General features: G+C 33.2%; 1 protein-coding gene across 1 annotated transcript in view; it reads right to left on the bottom strand.

The window, feature by feature from the left end:
• LOC148946241 (cholesterol transporter ABCA5-like) overlaps positions 1 to 15,365 on the bottom strand; it is a 133,365-nt gene that overhangs the window by 104,839 nt on the left and 13,161 nt on the right. Inside the window, exons 5-8 of the mRNA XM_089097644.1 lie at positions 11,195 to 11,338; positions 8,936 to 9,153; positions 2,974 to 3,115; positions 604 to 822 (exon numbers count right to left, since the gene is read on the bottom strand). Of these exons, the coding sequence (XP_088953770.1) occupies positions 604 to 822; positions 2,974 to 3,115; positions 8,936 to 9,153; positions 11,195 to 11,338 (723 nt within the window). The remainder of the gene's footprint in view (positions 1 to 603; positions 823 to 2,973; positions 3,116 to 8,935; positions 9,154 to 11,194; positions 11,339 to 15,365) is intronic.

Raw genomic sequence — 15,365 nt, 5'->3', positions numbered from 1 at the left:
GCTATCCAAGGCTTGAAAATTATTGGTCCGGGTCTATGCGACTACCGCTTGTAGCCGACAACATATCTAGCAAGCGTTTCAAAATATCCGTAAATGCCCACATTTCACAAGCCAGGAATAAAGCAGCTGAGACAAGTATTATAAGATAAGGCCTTTCTTCGAGCTTCTTCTCAGTGCATACGAGGCCGCCTTGTCTGAGGAAGAATATAATTCGGTTGATGAAATGATGGCACCTTTCAAAGGCAGGAGTAGCCTAAAACAATATGTGGCGTCAAAACCAACAAAATGGGGCTCTAAGATTTGGGTGCGTTCTGGTGTGTCAGGATACGTTTACGAATTAGAGCCTTAACAGAGAAGCAGAGTTCGCACTCAGACCTCCGAACATGCCTTAGATGGTAATGTTGTTATTCGCCTTTGTCGTGGTCTTGAAAAGAAGAATATGTAGGTGTATTTCGACAAATTCTTCACTTCAATCCCTCTCGTAGAAACGTTAGCAAAAGAAAATATTTACAGAGTCGGTACACTGCGTGCGAACAGACTTGGCGACGCTGCGAACAAACTGGTCGGAGGGAAAGAAATGAAAAAGAAAGACCGAGGATTTGCCTCATTTGCAACGCCAGGGGAAGGCCTCACTGTGTTACGTTGGAAACACAACAACCTTGTTGCCCTATGCTCCTCATACGCTGGATACCATCCAGTTGATATTGTAGAGAAATGCAGTAGCTCAGAGAAGAAGAAAGTAGGCGTCGAAAGACCATTCTCTGTCAAAGAATACGATAAATGCATGGGAGGTGTTGACCTCTTGGACTCTCTCACATCACACTATAAGAAATAATTTTAGGAACAAGAGGTGGTAATGCGACTATTTCATCATTGACGTTGATTTTTTTAAATTCCTGGATTATTCATCTCAAATTTGTGCTTAGATCCAAATCTGACGTTCTTGAATTCAAAGCATATGCTGCACTGTCGCTTTTGAACAAGGGCATGGTTAGGATGCGCACAAGTCCTGGGCGTCTCTTCAAAAGCAGGTTGTGACTTAGTCAGTCTCAAAAGAAGTCAGGTTGGATTGAATTTCAGGGCATTGGCCGTCGAAATCCGAAAAGAAAAATGCATCGAGGTGCCACGAGCAGATCTGTAAACGTAAACCACGTTTTGAGGGTAAATAGTGTCAAACTCCTGTTTGCCCTGAATGCTTTGAATGTTTTCACACACGTCCGTAATGGGCAACGTCCACATATGAAAACACTTTCAAAACTGACAGTATTTCATTTTTATGTCTTTTCTGAATATATTTCTGAAAAAGTGTCTTCAAAATGCGATCCCGAAAGATTTCGAAATTCACCCGCGAGAGGGTTAAAGGTATCTAAGATCGATGGCAGTGTTTGCTAATTGTGACACAAAGCAACAACAATAAAGTTATATAGATGCTATCGTATTACCGGCAAGGAATACCAGTCGGGTCATTGACCCTAAGAAAAATCAATAAAATTAATTTTGGCGGTACGACAGTACCACCATGTAGACAAGGTACTAGGAGATAACTATTTATTAAAACGGTTGCGCAATGAAAATGAATAGCGATAATATAGGCAAAAAAAAATAGAAACAAAATTCCATTTTCCACTGGCTCATCCCCCCCCCCCCTTCTAGGAAATCAATATTCATTTTCGCTAGAAAATGAATATGGTTGCTCTAACGCATACATACGAAGATATTATTATGCATATCCACCTTGTTTATAAGTTATAAGTCAAAGGCCGATCCCAGAATCCAAGGAACACCTGCCTGGGTACCAAAGGCCTAATTTTAGTGAAAACCCCTTTTTGTGTGTCTTCACTAAGCGAAAAATTGTTTTTTTTTTCCCAAAAAATTATGAACGGACGATTTTGGAAAAAAAACATCAAATAAGCAAAAATTTCAGCTCTCTCTTCTCTGAGCCATTTCATTTAATTTATTAAGTAAAAGTTACATTTAGTAAATATTTACATTTAGTATTTAGTAAATTTGTCATGTTTGTGACCAAAGTCTTTTGTTTAGGTTGTTAAACAAAATTCGACTTTAGACCCTTAATGAAAGAACTAATTTACCTATTCAGAACTACAAAATTGGAGACAAAAAAATAAATAAACTCCCCCTTAAAAGTAAATTTTAATAATGTATAGAAAATCATATCTTATTTGACTCAATTTTGAAGAGAATTTTCCAGTTGAAAATCCAGTTGAAAAAGTAAATCCGGCCAAACGAAGACAAATAAAATTTGATGGACTTGACAGGAAAGAAGTTAAGTAGATATTAAAGAAATATATAAAATTCCAAGGCTTTAAGACTTAAGTCTTTGGTATTTATCTACTTTGCAAAGGAAACAATGATAAAATTTTATGATATGTTAGGTGACACATTATGATATGTGACACAACGCCTGTTAATTACAACACTGACCCGAAAATTAAACAACACTTGTTCATCTTGAGGGTTCCGTAACTCCAAATCGATTGCAGCGAAAAAAAAGGATAAAAAAGGATAAAAAAAGGATAAAAAAGGGCCTTAATTGAGTAAAATCAACATAAACTGTCTAAACAAATTGTTCGGCTTAAAACATTTACAAGCTTGTATGAATTTTATTATAGTTGTTAATACCGTTTTCTCGAAAAAAGCAAAGAGAATTTTTGTATAAAAAATCATTTAAAAAATAGAGAGAGAATAACAAAAAAAGTGAATCTAACTAAATGATAACCATTAGTCTCCTTTCTCAGGTGAACCACAATTTAAGATCTCTAATATATCTGTTTCTTTAAACACACAACATTTCTTTAACATTGAAGAGATAGCCAAGTGACTTGGACAGCTTTCGCCCCTTTAAGAAATATATCAAATTCCAAGGCTTTAAGACTTAAGTCTTTGGTGTTTATCTACTTTGAAAAGGAAACAATGCTAAAATTTTATGATATGTTAGTCTCTCTAATCACCTACATTCGATAAAATTTCTTCTTGAAGACAAAATAGAGATAATCTTTGACGGATCATACTTTTTCCTCTGACAATATTCAAACCAACGAAAACAGGGCAGTTCTTAAGAACACTTTGGTTGTTCTTAAGGTTGGTCCACAATATGCTTGATATTGATGATAAAACCGAGGATTTTGGAAAGCAAGCTGATTTTAAAAATACAAACTGACTATATTTCCAATTCGATTTCGGTGCCAAATACTTGTGTTTAAAGATCAAAGTTGTTGATTTGACTATAAAGAATTTGAATAGTGATAAGCCATTACAGAGGTGATTTGAAATTTCAATAATTATTACCAAAATGAATAATGAAAATTTAGTTTGAAAAAAATTGCAAGAGTTCTTTGACAAAAAATGATATAGGCGTTCCGTACAAAGATGGCGAGCCAAAGATGGTAAGACCAAATCGGAATCTTCTAGGAATGGTTGTTTTTACAGAAAATATACAACAGAAACAATGAAGCAACAGAATTAATACTGCAAAATAAAAGAAGATCTAGAAATTCAAGAGATCGGAAGCTAGCAGAGAAGTTACTAACCAACTAGAGTTTTTAACAAAACAGCTTGTAAGCAGTTCGAAATATGTTGACTAGCGTATATTGAATTTGGACATTTATTTGTAGTGTTATTATAAGGTTTTATATTTATTTGGTCTGTACAGGTCTTAAAATTTTTAATTATGATTAGTGTTATTTTATTTTACAATAGAGTATTGCTATTACGATGTATTTTATTTCACTCTGCATTAATATATTATTTCAAATTTTGGTTAAGTTTATTATGTGTTTAATCTGTTGATTATTTTACTCACTCAGCTATTCCTACCTTATCGAGTTGCATGGCTGCTGAGGATAGTTTTAGGGGACGAGACCAAAAGAGTTTCGTTTTTTCCAATTATATTTCGTTGAGATACAAAAACCCTTGTTTTATTATCATAAGATAACAAATATATCATAAAAAGCTGTTTTGAAAAAGAAATACTTAAATTACAGAAAGTATTCCCTTTTGATTTATTTAATTTTTCTTACTTTAAAATTCGTGTACATGTAAAATTAAGTACTTTGTCAAACTTTTTATTGATTTCAAGCACAGACTATTGACATAGAGTACCATTGACAACCATGCGAAGAACCGTAATATCATAAGAAGTATACATACGAATGAGAAAACACTGTTTAGAACACTAATTAATTTTCTTGATATAATTTAGATACAGCAATAAATCTAAATCGGGTTTGAAGCAGTGACGCAAATTCACGAAAAAGCAAAAATGCAGGGGAAGGGTCGAAATCCCAAAGTCTTGAGGAGGGGTTAATTTAGTTTTTCTTGATTGATTCCAATGAAAATGCCAAAAAACAGTATTTTTCAATGAAAATTCTTAAAAAGATATTTTTTAAATCTGGGGATCGCCAAAAAAATATGGGAGAGAGGGGGTGAAGGATGGAAAATAACCCTCCCCTCCACACATACACACCTAGTGGTCATTTTTTGTCTGCACTAACGCTAATATTAAGGTACCTACTCTTTTTATACCCCAGCTAAGAAAATTGCACAAGTCCGTAAAAAACGAAAATCATAAAAATCACGTCTCGCTCTCTACCCACCCTTTTTTAGTGTAACATACTCACGTGACATAGTGCCGTCGAAGGTCCTAGAACACAGCTCATCGATTATAAAACCTTTGCCATACATAAATTCTTCCCCATTTTTCACCAACTCCCACTGTCTGTGCCTGGGAAAGGGCTAACCTCCCTGTTCGGACATTATATACAGTCTTTTAAAAACCACAATCCCCATCTCATCTTCTCTTACTCCAGTAAAAATTCTCCGTCTTGCCAAATACCTCTTCTCCCATACAAAATGCGGCCATTAACCCTCCCTACTTCCCTGGAAACCAGAGTTTTCTCAACAGACCTAAATCATTATTCTCACCATGAATATCACCAGGTGAAAACCATTTAACAGATTATCTCCCGGCCACTGTTGTTACCTGCCAAGTTAACGATACCTCGGAAAATTATCCGCTACCTTCTCAGGCCCTGTTCAACCCCCTCTGTTTTCCTACCTCTGAAACGGGCCCTAGTTTCCATTCTAAGAAATTTGGCTCCCCTCCACTCTCATCTGGATCCCAAAATAAAAAAAAAAAAACTGCTCGCTTCAGCTTTCGCTTTAATTTCACTAAGTTCCTCGTTGCAAATGCTGATATCCTGAAATTCAGCAAATTGACTGAACTAAAGGCTCACTGTTAGGTATACAAAATTGATGCAATTGCCGCAACAGAGCTCCATACACCAAATCCTGACACATTGAAAACTAATAACCACTCCCAATTCATAAGACTTCGTTCTAATGACGATCCCCTAGGTAAAAAGGAGGAAGAAAATTACAAGTTGTAGGCAGTTACTCTTTCACGAAATTGATTTCTGCTCCCAACCTTTCAGATTATGATGAGATCGTTTGGGTACTTATACACCCAAAGTCTTACCCCGTTCTTTCAATTTAATTGTGTTTTGCTTCTTCCATTATTCCTGAAATCAAAACACTGCACAAAGACAGCGATTCTACAAGCAGTTATATAGTAGTGTCAATGTTGTCCTCTGTAAATTTCTAAATGCCGATAGTTTTCTAGTAGATGATATTAATGATCTAAAATTAAATTTCCTTTTTAGTTCCCTTAACCTAAAGATATAATAAACATACAAACAACCAAGGGAAATTCATCCCTTGATTTGATTTGCAAAAAATGCATACTTTCTGAAGCCCATTAGTTCCTTTGCCCCCTAAGGAGGAAGCTACCATTTGTGTTTATTAATGAAACCTCTTTCCGGATTTAATCATATTTTTTTCGGCTACTGAATTCTCTTATCGACCAATTTTCAATGATGGCCTTAATGATTTTAGATTATAAATGTAAACTGCTGACTCTCATGAAGAGCAATGGTAATGATGATAAGGCCTCAGATTTTCAAAACCTGATTAAAACAAAGCACTTACACTTCTTTCCAGAGAGAAATTAAAAACATGTTCTAACGACAAACTGCACACTACTAGTCAATTGAAAAATAATTAATTATAATTAAAATGAATCATCTGAAGCATGGTAAAACGTCCAAAACTAACTATCTGCGTAAACATATAAAAGAGATACTTAAATACAAATTGTGGTATTGTAAAAATATAGGCTAGGATTTGTTTTGTACTCAGCCAAAATAACGGTATAATATAATTTTTAAAAAAAATGCGGAATACCAAAAATAATATTGATTTCTACCTCAAAGAATAACCCTTAGATGGAGCCAATAATCTGAACAAATTCCTTTCCTCTATATTTCAAAGCCTCCCTCCACTCTCTTTTGACAATCCTTATAATTTGAACTCTGTCCATTTCCTTGTTATTTTGCCTATAGACGTGGAGACAAAAAAAGAACATAAACAAGTGCAGCACTTGTCCGCTAGACATTCCAATTGAAATAATTATAGTCTTGACTGACAGTCCTTCAACACCTTTGTACAGACCGGAAAGCTCCCATTTTGTTAAAAATTAGGTTTTTACTATATAAAGGCTTTTAACTATATAAAGGCTTTTAAGCTGAGTGGTTGAAAGTAAAGATAATCCCAAATATTCAGCAAATACAATTCAAAAATTTACGTTCTACATCTACCACCCACTATATTGTTCACCTTATGGTCACAATATGTAATACATTTGAAAAACCAAATACCTGGCTCAGTATTGCAGAAGGAGACTTACAAAAAACATTTGAATTAATCAACCACAACACATTCATAGGAAACACTTCTAGTGACTTAAAACGAGATGTTCACATTAATGATATAATAAAATGCGCAAATGACACATTTTTGCTCCTCAAACTCAAAAATTTAAATGTCCTAGAACCCACTGTTTAAGAATTTTCCTCTAGTTTGTACTTCCAATCCTCGAGTAGGCATGTTCTTTCGGCGTCCTGAAATTTCTGATGAAATGTCGGACAGACCAGAGTCAGTCCAAGAAATGTACTTAAGAACCATCTTCAATGACGGGACCTTCAAGGAAAGGAGAATAAAAAATTCCTTGCATTTCGCCAACAATGCCCACTAAAAACCCATAGCAAATTCTCTTTTCTCTAGTCAATTTTTCCCACTCCGACATTGCCTCCCTCGTTCAGGTTCAATAAAAATTTCCTCCTTGCACCCATATAATTCTGCTGAAAGATATAAAACAACTGTCGTCCCTTGCATAGTTGATATATTAAATAAGTGAATTCCTGTCCCCACTCTCATCATTCCTTCCAGCCACGAGACAAAATTTTGGGCTCGTGCTTTTATTTGGCTTGTTTTCTTTAAATCTTCCAAGTCTTAACTATTTTTGACACGTTATAACATTTTTTATAACCTCCTGGACATTTTGATTTGTTTTTCCTGACTAGCACTATTAAATTAGCTTTTTTGTGTATGTTTATTGACTTGAAACTGCGAATTCAACCCAACTGGATTTGTGATTGAAATTTTTCAGAAGTGAATCTTATTTTACCCTTGCCCCTCCCCCCCCCTCCGATTTGGCCCCACTTTTATTAAAGCAGAGATGTCAATAGAAGAAACGAAGGGGAAGCCATAAATTGTGCTTTGAAATCAAATGTATTTATAAGTTTTGATTGTATTAAGTGTGTTTTGCTAAGCGGGTCTTATGAGGTTGTACCTATACCTAAACCCATAGAATAAATTCCATGCAAACGAGAAATAAACCCTTTCCATTGGAAATTATGTTGTAATTTTTGGTGAACAAAAAATTCATAGTAAGAAAAAATAAATAAAAAAGGTACATTTTCGGCTGAGAGGATTACAAGATTGATATCCATGTTGCTAAATGCTTAAGAAGAAGAGAAGATATCGAACCACATTTTATAAACAACTTCGATATGCCTCTTTTTTGGTCAGATTATACATGTAGCGAATCATGTGCAAGGAATGCAAATTATGTAGTCAGTAGCTTTTTATATTGTTACACACACACTGGAGTCTAGTAGTATGAGGTATTTGGGTCCAGAAAGACTCAAAGTCTTTTGGAGTATATAGTATGGATTGAATCTAATGTGGAGATAGTCGTTCGCTAATTCTAAGAAAATATTTAGTAATTATACGAAAATAAGAAATTACAAAATGTGAGCGACGTTTCACGTTTATACTGTCATTACACGAATTTTCTTCTTCAGATAACAACAAATATTATCAGGACCGTCTTTTGGCCATGTTTATCTCATTTTATAATTGTGTCTAGATCTTCTTGCATATACTGCTCTACTTAGACCCTTTTCTTTATTTACTGATGTAGGAGATAAATCCAGTAGAGACATTTTTACTACATATGTAATATCGCCTTTACTCGGCTGTTCACTTATCGATTTTCTTTGTGCTACAATTCCACTTTACAACCAGTGAAATTCTTAATTTGAATCCCCTCAATAAAGTAGAAATAAATTAAATAGCACCATTCTTTGGGAACAATAAACTTTAGAACAAAAGAAATTATCAAAAGTCAACTGTTTTTTTTAAATTAAAAACCATTGAAGTATTCTATGTTTGCCTCTTTTTTTATCTTTTCATAACATGAAGAGACCATGAACTGTCATAGTTTTCTGTCAACAGAGATATTTCACATTCATAATTTAGAGATATTTTATATTCATAATTTAGAGATATTTTATATTCATAATTTAGAGATATTTTATATTCATAATTTAGAGATATTTTATATTCATAATTTAGATATATTTTATATTTACAATTTAGATTTATATTCATAATTTTTATATTCATATTTAATATTCATAAAAAAAATTCGCAGGCCACACTGCTTATACTGCTTGAATCATCACTGAAGCTCCTATTACTTAGGATTTAGAGTTGCACTTAATTAACAAATTAATACCTTTGCTTTTCCTGTCCAAAAAGAGGGGTAAAGATAAACCATGGTTTTTGTTTTGCACCGAATTCACTAGGCAGCACATTGTCAAGATAAAAAGCTAAGAAAGCGTATAATACAATATCCAAAGACACCATAATCAATCCACCAGCAAATGGCATATCTGGGCCATTCCATATTGTTGACCAAGAGAGTCCAACACCTTGAATGTCTAATAGAAGAGCCTAGAAAAATAACTGGGCTAAGAAATATTTATGGCTGAGTTCCTATACTAGTTAGTATTGAAATCAGTCATGTAATTTTCACATTTTGAATAATATTCTGAAAAATTGTATTCATTTTGACAAACGAATAATTAAAATATTATTTTGACAAATAATTAAATAATGTATTTTTAATTTCTTCTTGCTCACATCAGACGAGAATCCATCTCCACTATTGTGCATAGTAATGTAGATCATCATGACTAGGATAACTAATATTTGAGACGCAAGTCATTTCGAGTAGCAATTGTAAACGTTATTTATACGAGAGTTAATGAATGCTGTCTCGATTCAAAACAGTCCTAATCTTGAAATTGGCAACCCTAGTATTAGTGGAGTAGCTCCTGATATTTTTTTTTATTTCAAGGTACTGGAATCGTAGTGATAAGGAATTTTTTTAATAATAATAATTTATGTTCACCCTCCCTCAACACATTACAAAGATGCACAAGAGGAGTATAAAAAGAGAAAGAAAGAAGAAAAACAAAGAAAAAACAACAAATTTACGCTCTAAATATAAAAAAAACAAGCAAAAGAGACAAACTTTGTTTTTCTTTGATGCGAATCAGGTAAGGGCCCCACGGTGGTTACTTTTTCTTATTCAGAATAAGAATAGACGGAATAGTTATTTTTAAGACGGAACAGTATTTTTATGCGTATACTTATTATGTAATATTAAGTAATTACTTATGTAGATTCTAGAATTTATATAAGCTCCCTATTATCTAAACCAGTGATTAATACTGATTACATATCCTTGCTGAATCAGTGTCCTCTTGAGGTCGACGCAACACTCTATAACAAAAACTAATTTCAAGAAATGAGGCAATATCAACTGCGACTGTGACAGACAAAACAATATACTCGAATATATCGCTTGCAGCGTAGGTTTGCCATACACAATGCTTCGCAGTTGACCTAAGCACTTATTTAAGTCTACGATTTGTTTCACCTAAAAATATTTGGGCTGAAGTATAATAAAAAATTTTCATTGACTATATAACGGAGGACTGAAACCTCGAAGCAGCTAGAATTGCTCTATATGAAGGCAATTACAGATTCAGGAGAGCGAAGTCAGGGAAGCCAACCTCTTGAATAGCTTTGATTAAAAAAACGTCGTTTTTGGAGTAAATAGAAAAAAAAAGATGAATCTCACTCTAATCAATGTACATTTAAGTTAAAAGAGATAAGTTTTTAAAAAATATTCTTTTTATTTACTAGGTTTGTTGCTCCTTGTCCAAGTACAAGAACTTCCAATGTATACGAGGGCTATCATTCTCAGTGTCTTAAATACAATACACAACTGAGAAAGGATAAATGAAATTACGAGAAGCATGGGTTCCTTATAGAGATTTGAATCCTTTTTGGTTGCTTTGAATTTTAGGGCTTTAAGTGGTCCACACCGTTCAAAGAAATTCAATAAAACACTGAAGGGTCGTGTAGCACTTTAGTTCACAGCGATTTTAAGGAAACAATCAAGTTGTATCTCATACAAAGGGTTATTGCTCACCGAAATGAGCATTCTGGGCTCTTGATACTCCAATCATCTCACGTAAGTCATTAAATGGCACAGTGCCTAGTCAAATGAACCTTTCATCGACTAAATATGACCCTTCAATACCATCGAAGGAAATGAGAGAGATAAAAATCAGGGTTTTCATAAAAGTGAAAACCTAAAAAAGATGATAAAAAGATGCATAACTTTGTAGTCAATATTTAAAAAATCTCTCAAGTTAAAACTCTCCACCGTCTTCAACCACTTTCAAAGAATCAAGAGAAAGCCATCCTAATTGAAAGTAACATTCAAAACCTAGAGTGCAACAGGCCTGGAAATTAAAACGTTTTGCTTTAAATAATAATATTTAAAATACCTTTTTAAATTTAAAATAGCATTTTAAAAATTAAAAAGGTAAAATAAAATGAAAAAAATAATTACTTTCAGCTACTGAATTCCCAAATGACCTAATAATAATATATGGTTGCAATAAATAAAACTACTTACTTTATCCATAGACAATGCAAAAGCGGTTGGGCTTATAAGGGATAGACCCCAGAAAATGGCTACATCAGATCCTGAGGCAAACACCTGAATATAGTAGAGCATATTTAAAAAAGATACTACGAGGGCTCCGAAAATTCCAGCAACCTATAAATGAAATATAAAACTAAAGGTTAGTAAATATCAAAATAGAAGAACTAAATTACTATTCCATATGAATTCTTTTATTGTGGATTTAATGGACACGTTAAAGTCTTTTATCTATTTTGATAAAACTTTCACCTCGAATATTGATTGACGGCCTCAATATTTGGGACCACCTGTGGATACTCATTCTTAGAGACTTAGACTGCCCGGTAAGTCTAACTTAGTCCCATTCGAGTTCTCCGGGATTTATTCTATCTCCTTCAGCTAATTACACGGCTTAAGAGTTCCGATCATGCTCATAAACTCCCCTCACCTCTTCCCTTTATCAACAGAGTTTTTTCTTGATCTGCAATCTCAATCTTATTCTGTTTATTATTTCTATAAATATAAGAGATGACGAAAATTTTTACACCAATATATATTAAATGGCACTGCTGATACGTAGAAGGTACAAAAAGGTTTAAAATGTAGATTCTGCAAGAGAAACAGACGGTGATCCAACAAACCCCTTCCCCTTTCCCTTGAGGGGTAGAAACAGGCTTAGATTCACAAAAGGCAAACTTATTACAAACACCTTTACTACCCTGTAAAGTTTGCTTCAAACATTCCAAACAATCCAAAAAACTTTCTTGTTACTGTTCTGGATACATACATCTAGAGACCCTGGCCTTGCTCCCTCTCCCACAAAGTTTGAAGCCAGTTCTGATCTTGAAAACATAAGTAAGACATTGGCACTTACTTTGCAGTAAATAATAAGTGCTTACTTTGCTGTTTATATATATATATATATATATATATATATATATATATATATATATATATATATATATATATATATATATATATATATATATATATATATATATATATATATATATATATATATATATATATATATATATATATATATATATATATATATATATATATATATATATATATATATATATATATATATATATATATATATATATATATATATATATAATGATCTATTTCAAAAAAAGGTTATGCGACTTCTTTTGTTTATTGCCTTTGAAGAAAAATCTTTCTGCAAGGTTAATTCTGTGTAAACCTAAGAATTAAAAAATCAATTTAAAAAACGAAGTCTTTCTGACGGAAGTAAATAGCGATTAAATAAAAAAAAACAAGTTTTTTTAACTGAAAGTAAGGAACGACGTTAAAACTTAAAACGAACAGAATTTATTCTGTATATGAAAAGGGCTGTCTCCTCCTCAACGGCTCGCTCTTTACGCTAAAGTTTTTTATTGTTTAAAAGAAATAGAGTTGTGAAAAAGTCAAACTTTAACATAAAGAGCGGGATGTTGAGGAGGTGACAGCCCCTTTCATATACAAAATAATTTTTGTTCGTTTTAAGTTTTAACGTCGTTCCTTATTTTCAGTTAAAAAAAAACTTGTTTTTTATTATTTAATTTCTGAACGTTTTTTAATCAATGTAGGATTTGAAGATTTTGGCTTACAGTACATGAATAATTAAAACAAAATTTGCATATCAATTTTAATTTTATTTGGTTAAGTGGCTTTCTCGAAACTTGTTTAATTTTATTTACAAACGTTTTGATTAGTAATAAATACACGTAACTTACGAATTAACTTACGTAACGAACTTCTATATTCATATATTTTTAATACGTATATTAGGGGGTAAGCCCCCTAGTCAATACCTCGCTCTTTACGCTAAAGTTCAAATTTTGTTCCAATTCTTTAAAAATTACCCCTTAATCACAAAGGTCGTTAATTAGAATAAATAGCTCTTATGAAAGTACTAAAAAATCTTTGGCTTAAAGAGCGAGGTATTGACTAGAGGGTGAACCCAATCATATAGGTAATATTTTCTGTTCGTTTTAAGTTTTCATGTTGCTCTTTACTTTCAGTTGAAAAACTTGTTTTTTTTTAATTTCTGATCTTTTTTTTAAATAATACTGGGAAATCCGGCACCCCCTTCGCAGCAATATCCCTTTCCCCATGAAAACTTCCTACATGAAAAATCTTCCCAAATAACCCCCGACCCACTCCCCCCTCCACTACCAGAAATCCCCCTGAAAAGGTCTGTATAGTTCCCAATAACCAATACTAAATGTTAACATTGGGTAAAATTCATAATTTTCAGCCCTCCCTCTGGGGACTTCGGGGGATTAAGTAATCCTAAAAGACATAGTTATCATATTTTCGACCATACTGAACAAAATGGCTATCTTAAAATTTTTGATTGGGTGACTTTGGGAAAAAAATGAGCGTGGGAGGGGGTCTAGTTGCCCTCTATTTTTTTGGTCACTTAAAAAGTGCACTAGAACTTTTAATTTCCGTTCCAATGGGCCCTCCCACGATATTCTAGGACCACTGGGTCGATACAATCACCCCTGAGAAAAAAAAACATAAAACAAATAAACACGCATCCGTGATCTTTCGTCTAGCAAAAAATGCAAAATTCCACATTTTTGCAGATAGGAGCTTGAAACCTCTACAGTAGGGTTCTCTGATACACTGAATCTGATGGTGTAATTTTCATTAATGTTCTATATTTTTTAAAGGGTCTTTCCCCCTGTTTTCGAAAATCAGCCAAAGTTTCTCAGGTAATTTTCTTGCGTAACTTTCGATGGGTAAGAATAAACATGCAACATATATATTTGAAATCAGCATTAAAATCTGATTATTTTGATGTATATATTGGTATCATAATCCTGTTTTCTAGAACTTCGGTTACCATTGAGCACCGTCGCTCTTTACTTGAAGTTCGTTACCACGAACTGTTTGATGATGAAACTTAAAACTAACAAAAGTTATTGTTTCACACTTTAAATGACATAAATCTGCAATATCGGCTTAAAAAAAACTGACTCCTAAACTAGTTTCCTAAATTTGTAAAATTCTGAAAAACTACCGCTTCACTGAAAACGCAAAATCGAGAAAACAAAACACAATAGGAGCAGAGAAGTCCCTGGGTACCCTCTAGAAGATAAAAGGATAATTTATAAGGCCCTCAACCGTCTTTCACCGTCCATTAAAATCAGTAAATTTTAGCATACAATTTTAATTCTCTCTACACCTCGAGTAAGATTAGTTTTTAGTAAAGCATTCGTTTTTCAGAATTCTTCAAATTTAGCGAAATATCACGAGTCAGTGTATTTGAACTCAAATTGCAGATGTATTTTGCATGAACTGTGGAGGAACAGTCTTTGTTCATTTTAAGTTTCATCTTCGCTCTCTCCTTCCATCAGAAAAACTTAGTTTTTTTTAATTAGTCTGGAAAAGGTCAATAAAACGAATCAATGACAAATTTGCAGATATATACACGCTTAATAAGCGAAATATAGTATGATAGAATAGTTTTTATGTAGCCATTAGTTTAGTAGCTAAACTTCCTTCTCTTTTTTTTCAGAACGTCTTCATTTTTTATATTAGAAAAAAATTGAAAATAACTTTTTTGATTTCTTCGCAAATGGCCGGTTTAGATGTTTCTTCGTATATTTAATAATGCCTTTAATAAATTATTGAGATACTAAAAAGGAGGAGGACTTTTACAGCTTAATAAAACAGACAAGGATAGTTATCAGCAACTGAGAGCCAGAAGAATGATGGTAGAGGACCGGATAGTTAAACCCTGCAGTGCTTGAGGACAATAAACTTTCTCGGCCCAATATCTTCATTAGTCAGGGCTCTGTATATCTTGTTGAACTTCTGAGGTAGGTTAGAGGATGTGGTAGAGATTTGCGACTGCGCTACCAGCGACTCTTGATCCATAATAGTGATCAGTAATATTGTGGTATGAAATTAATAACATATCTGTATTCTTTAATTGCTTTTACACTTTTCTGCATGTAATATCTTAAAAACAAACTAATTTTTAAGAAGAAACTTCAGTTCTAAAACTTTCTAAAGGTAGGAGTGAAATATAGCATATTTAATGGTGTGATATTTATGAACATTAAAACAGAACAGACTGAATTAAAACAGAACAGACTGTATCTAATGGCATAAAGAGCAGAATCCAAATCGTTCATAATTG

This window comes from Artemia sp. Qi Xiang Cuo, chromosome 12, assembly GCF_049724085.1.
Source record: "Artemia sp. Qi Xiang Cuo chromosome 12, ASM4972408v1, whole genome shotgun sequence".
NCBI classification, from domain to species: Eukaryota; Metazoa; Arthropoda; class Branchiopoda; order Anostraca; family Artemiidae; genus Artemia; species Artemia sp. Qi Xiang Cuo.
This window is presented reverse-complemented; position numbering and strand designations above follow the sequence as displayed.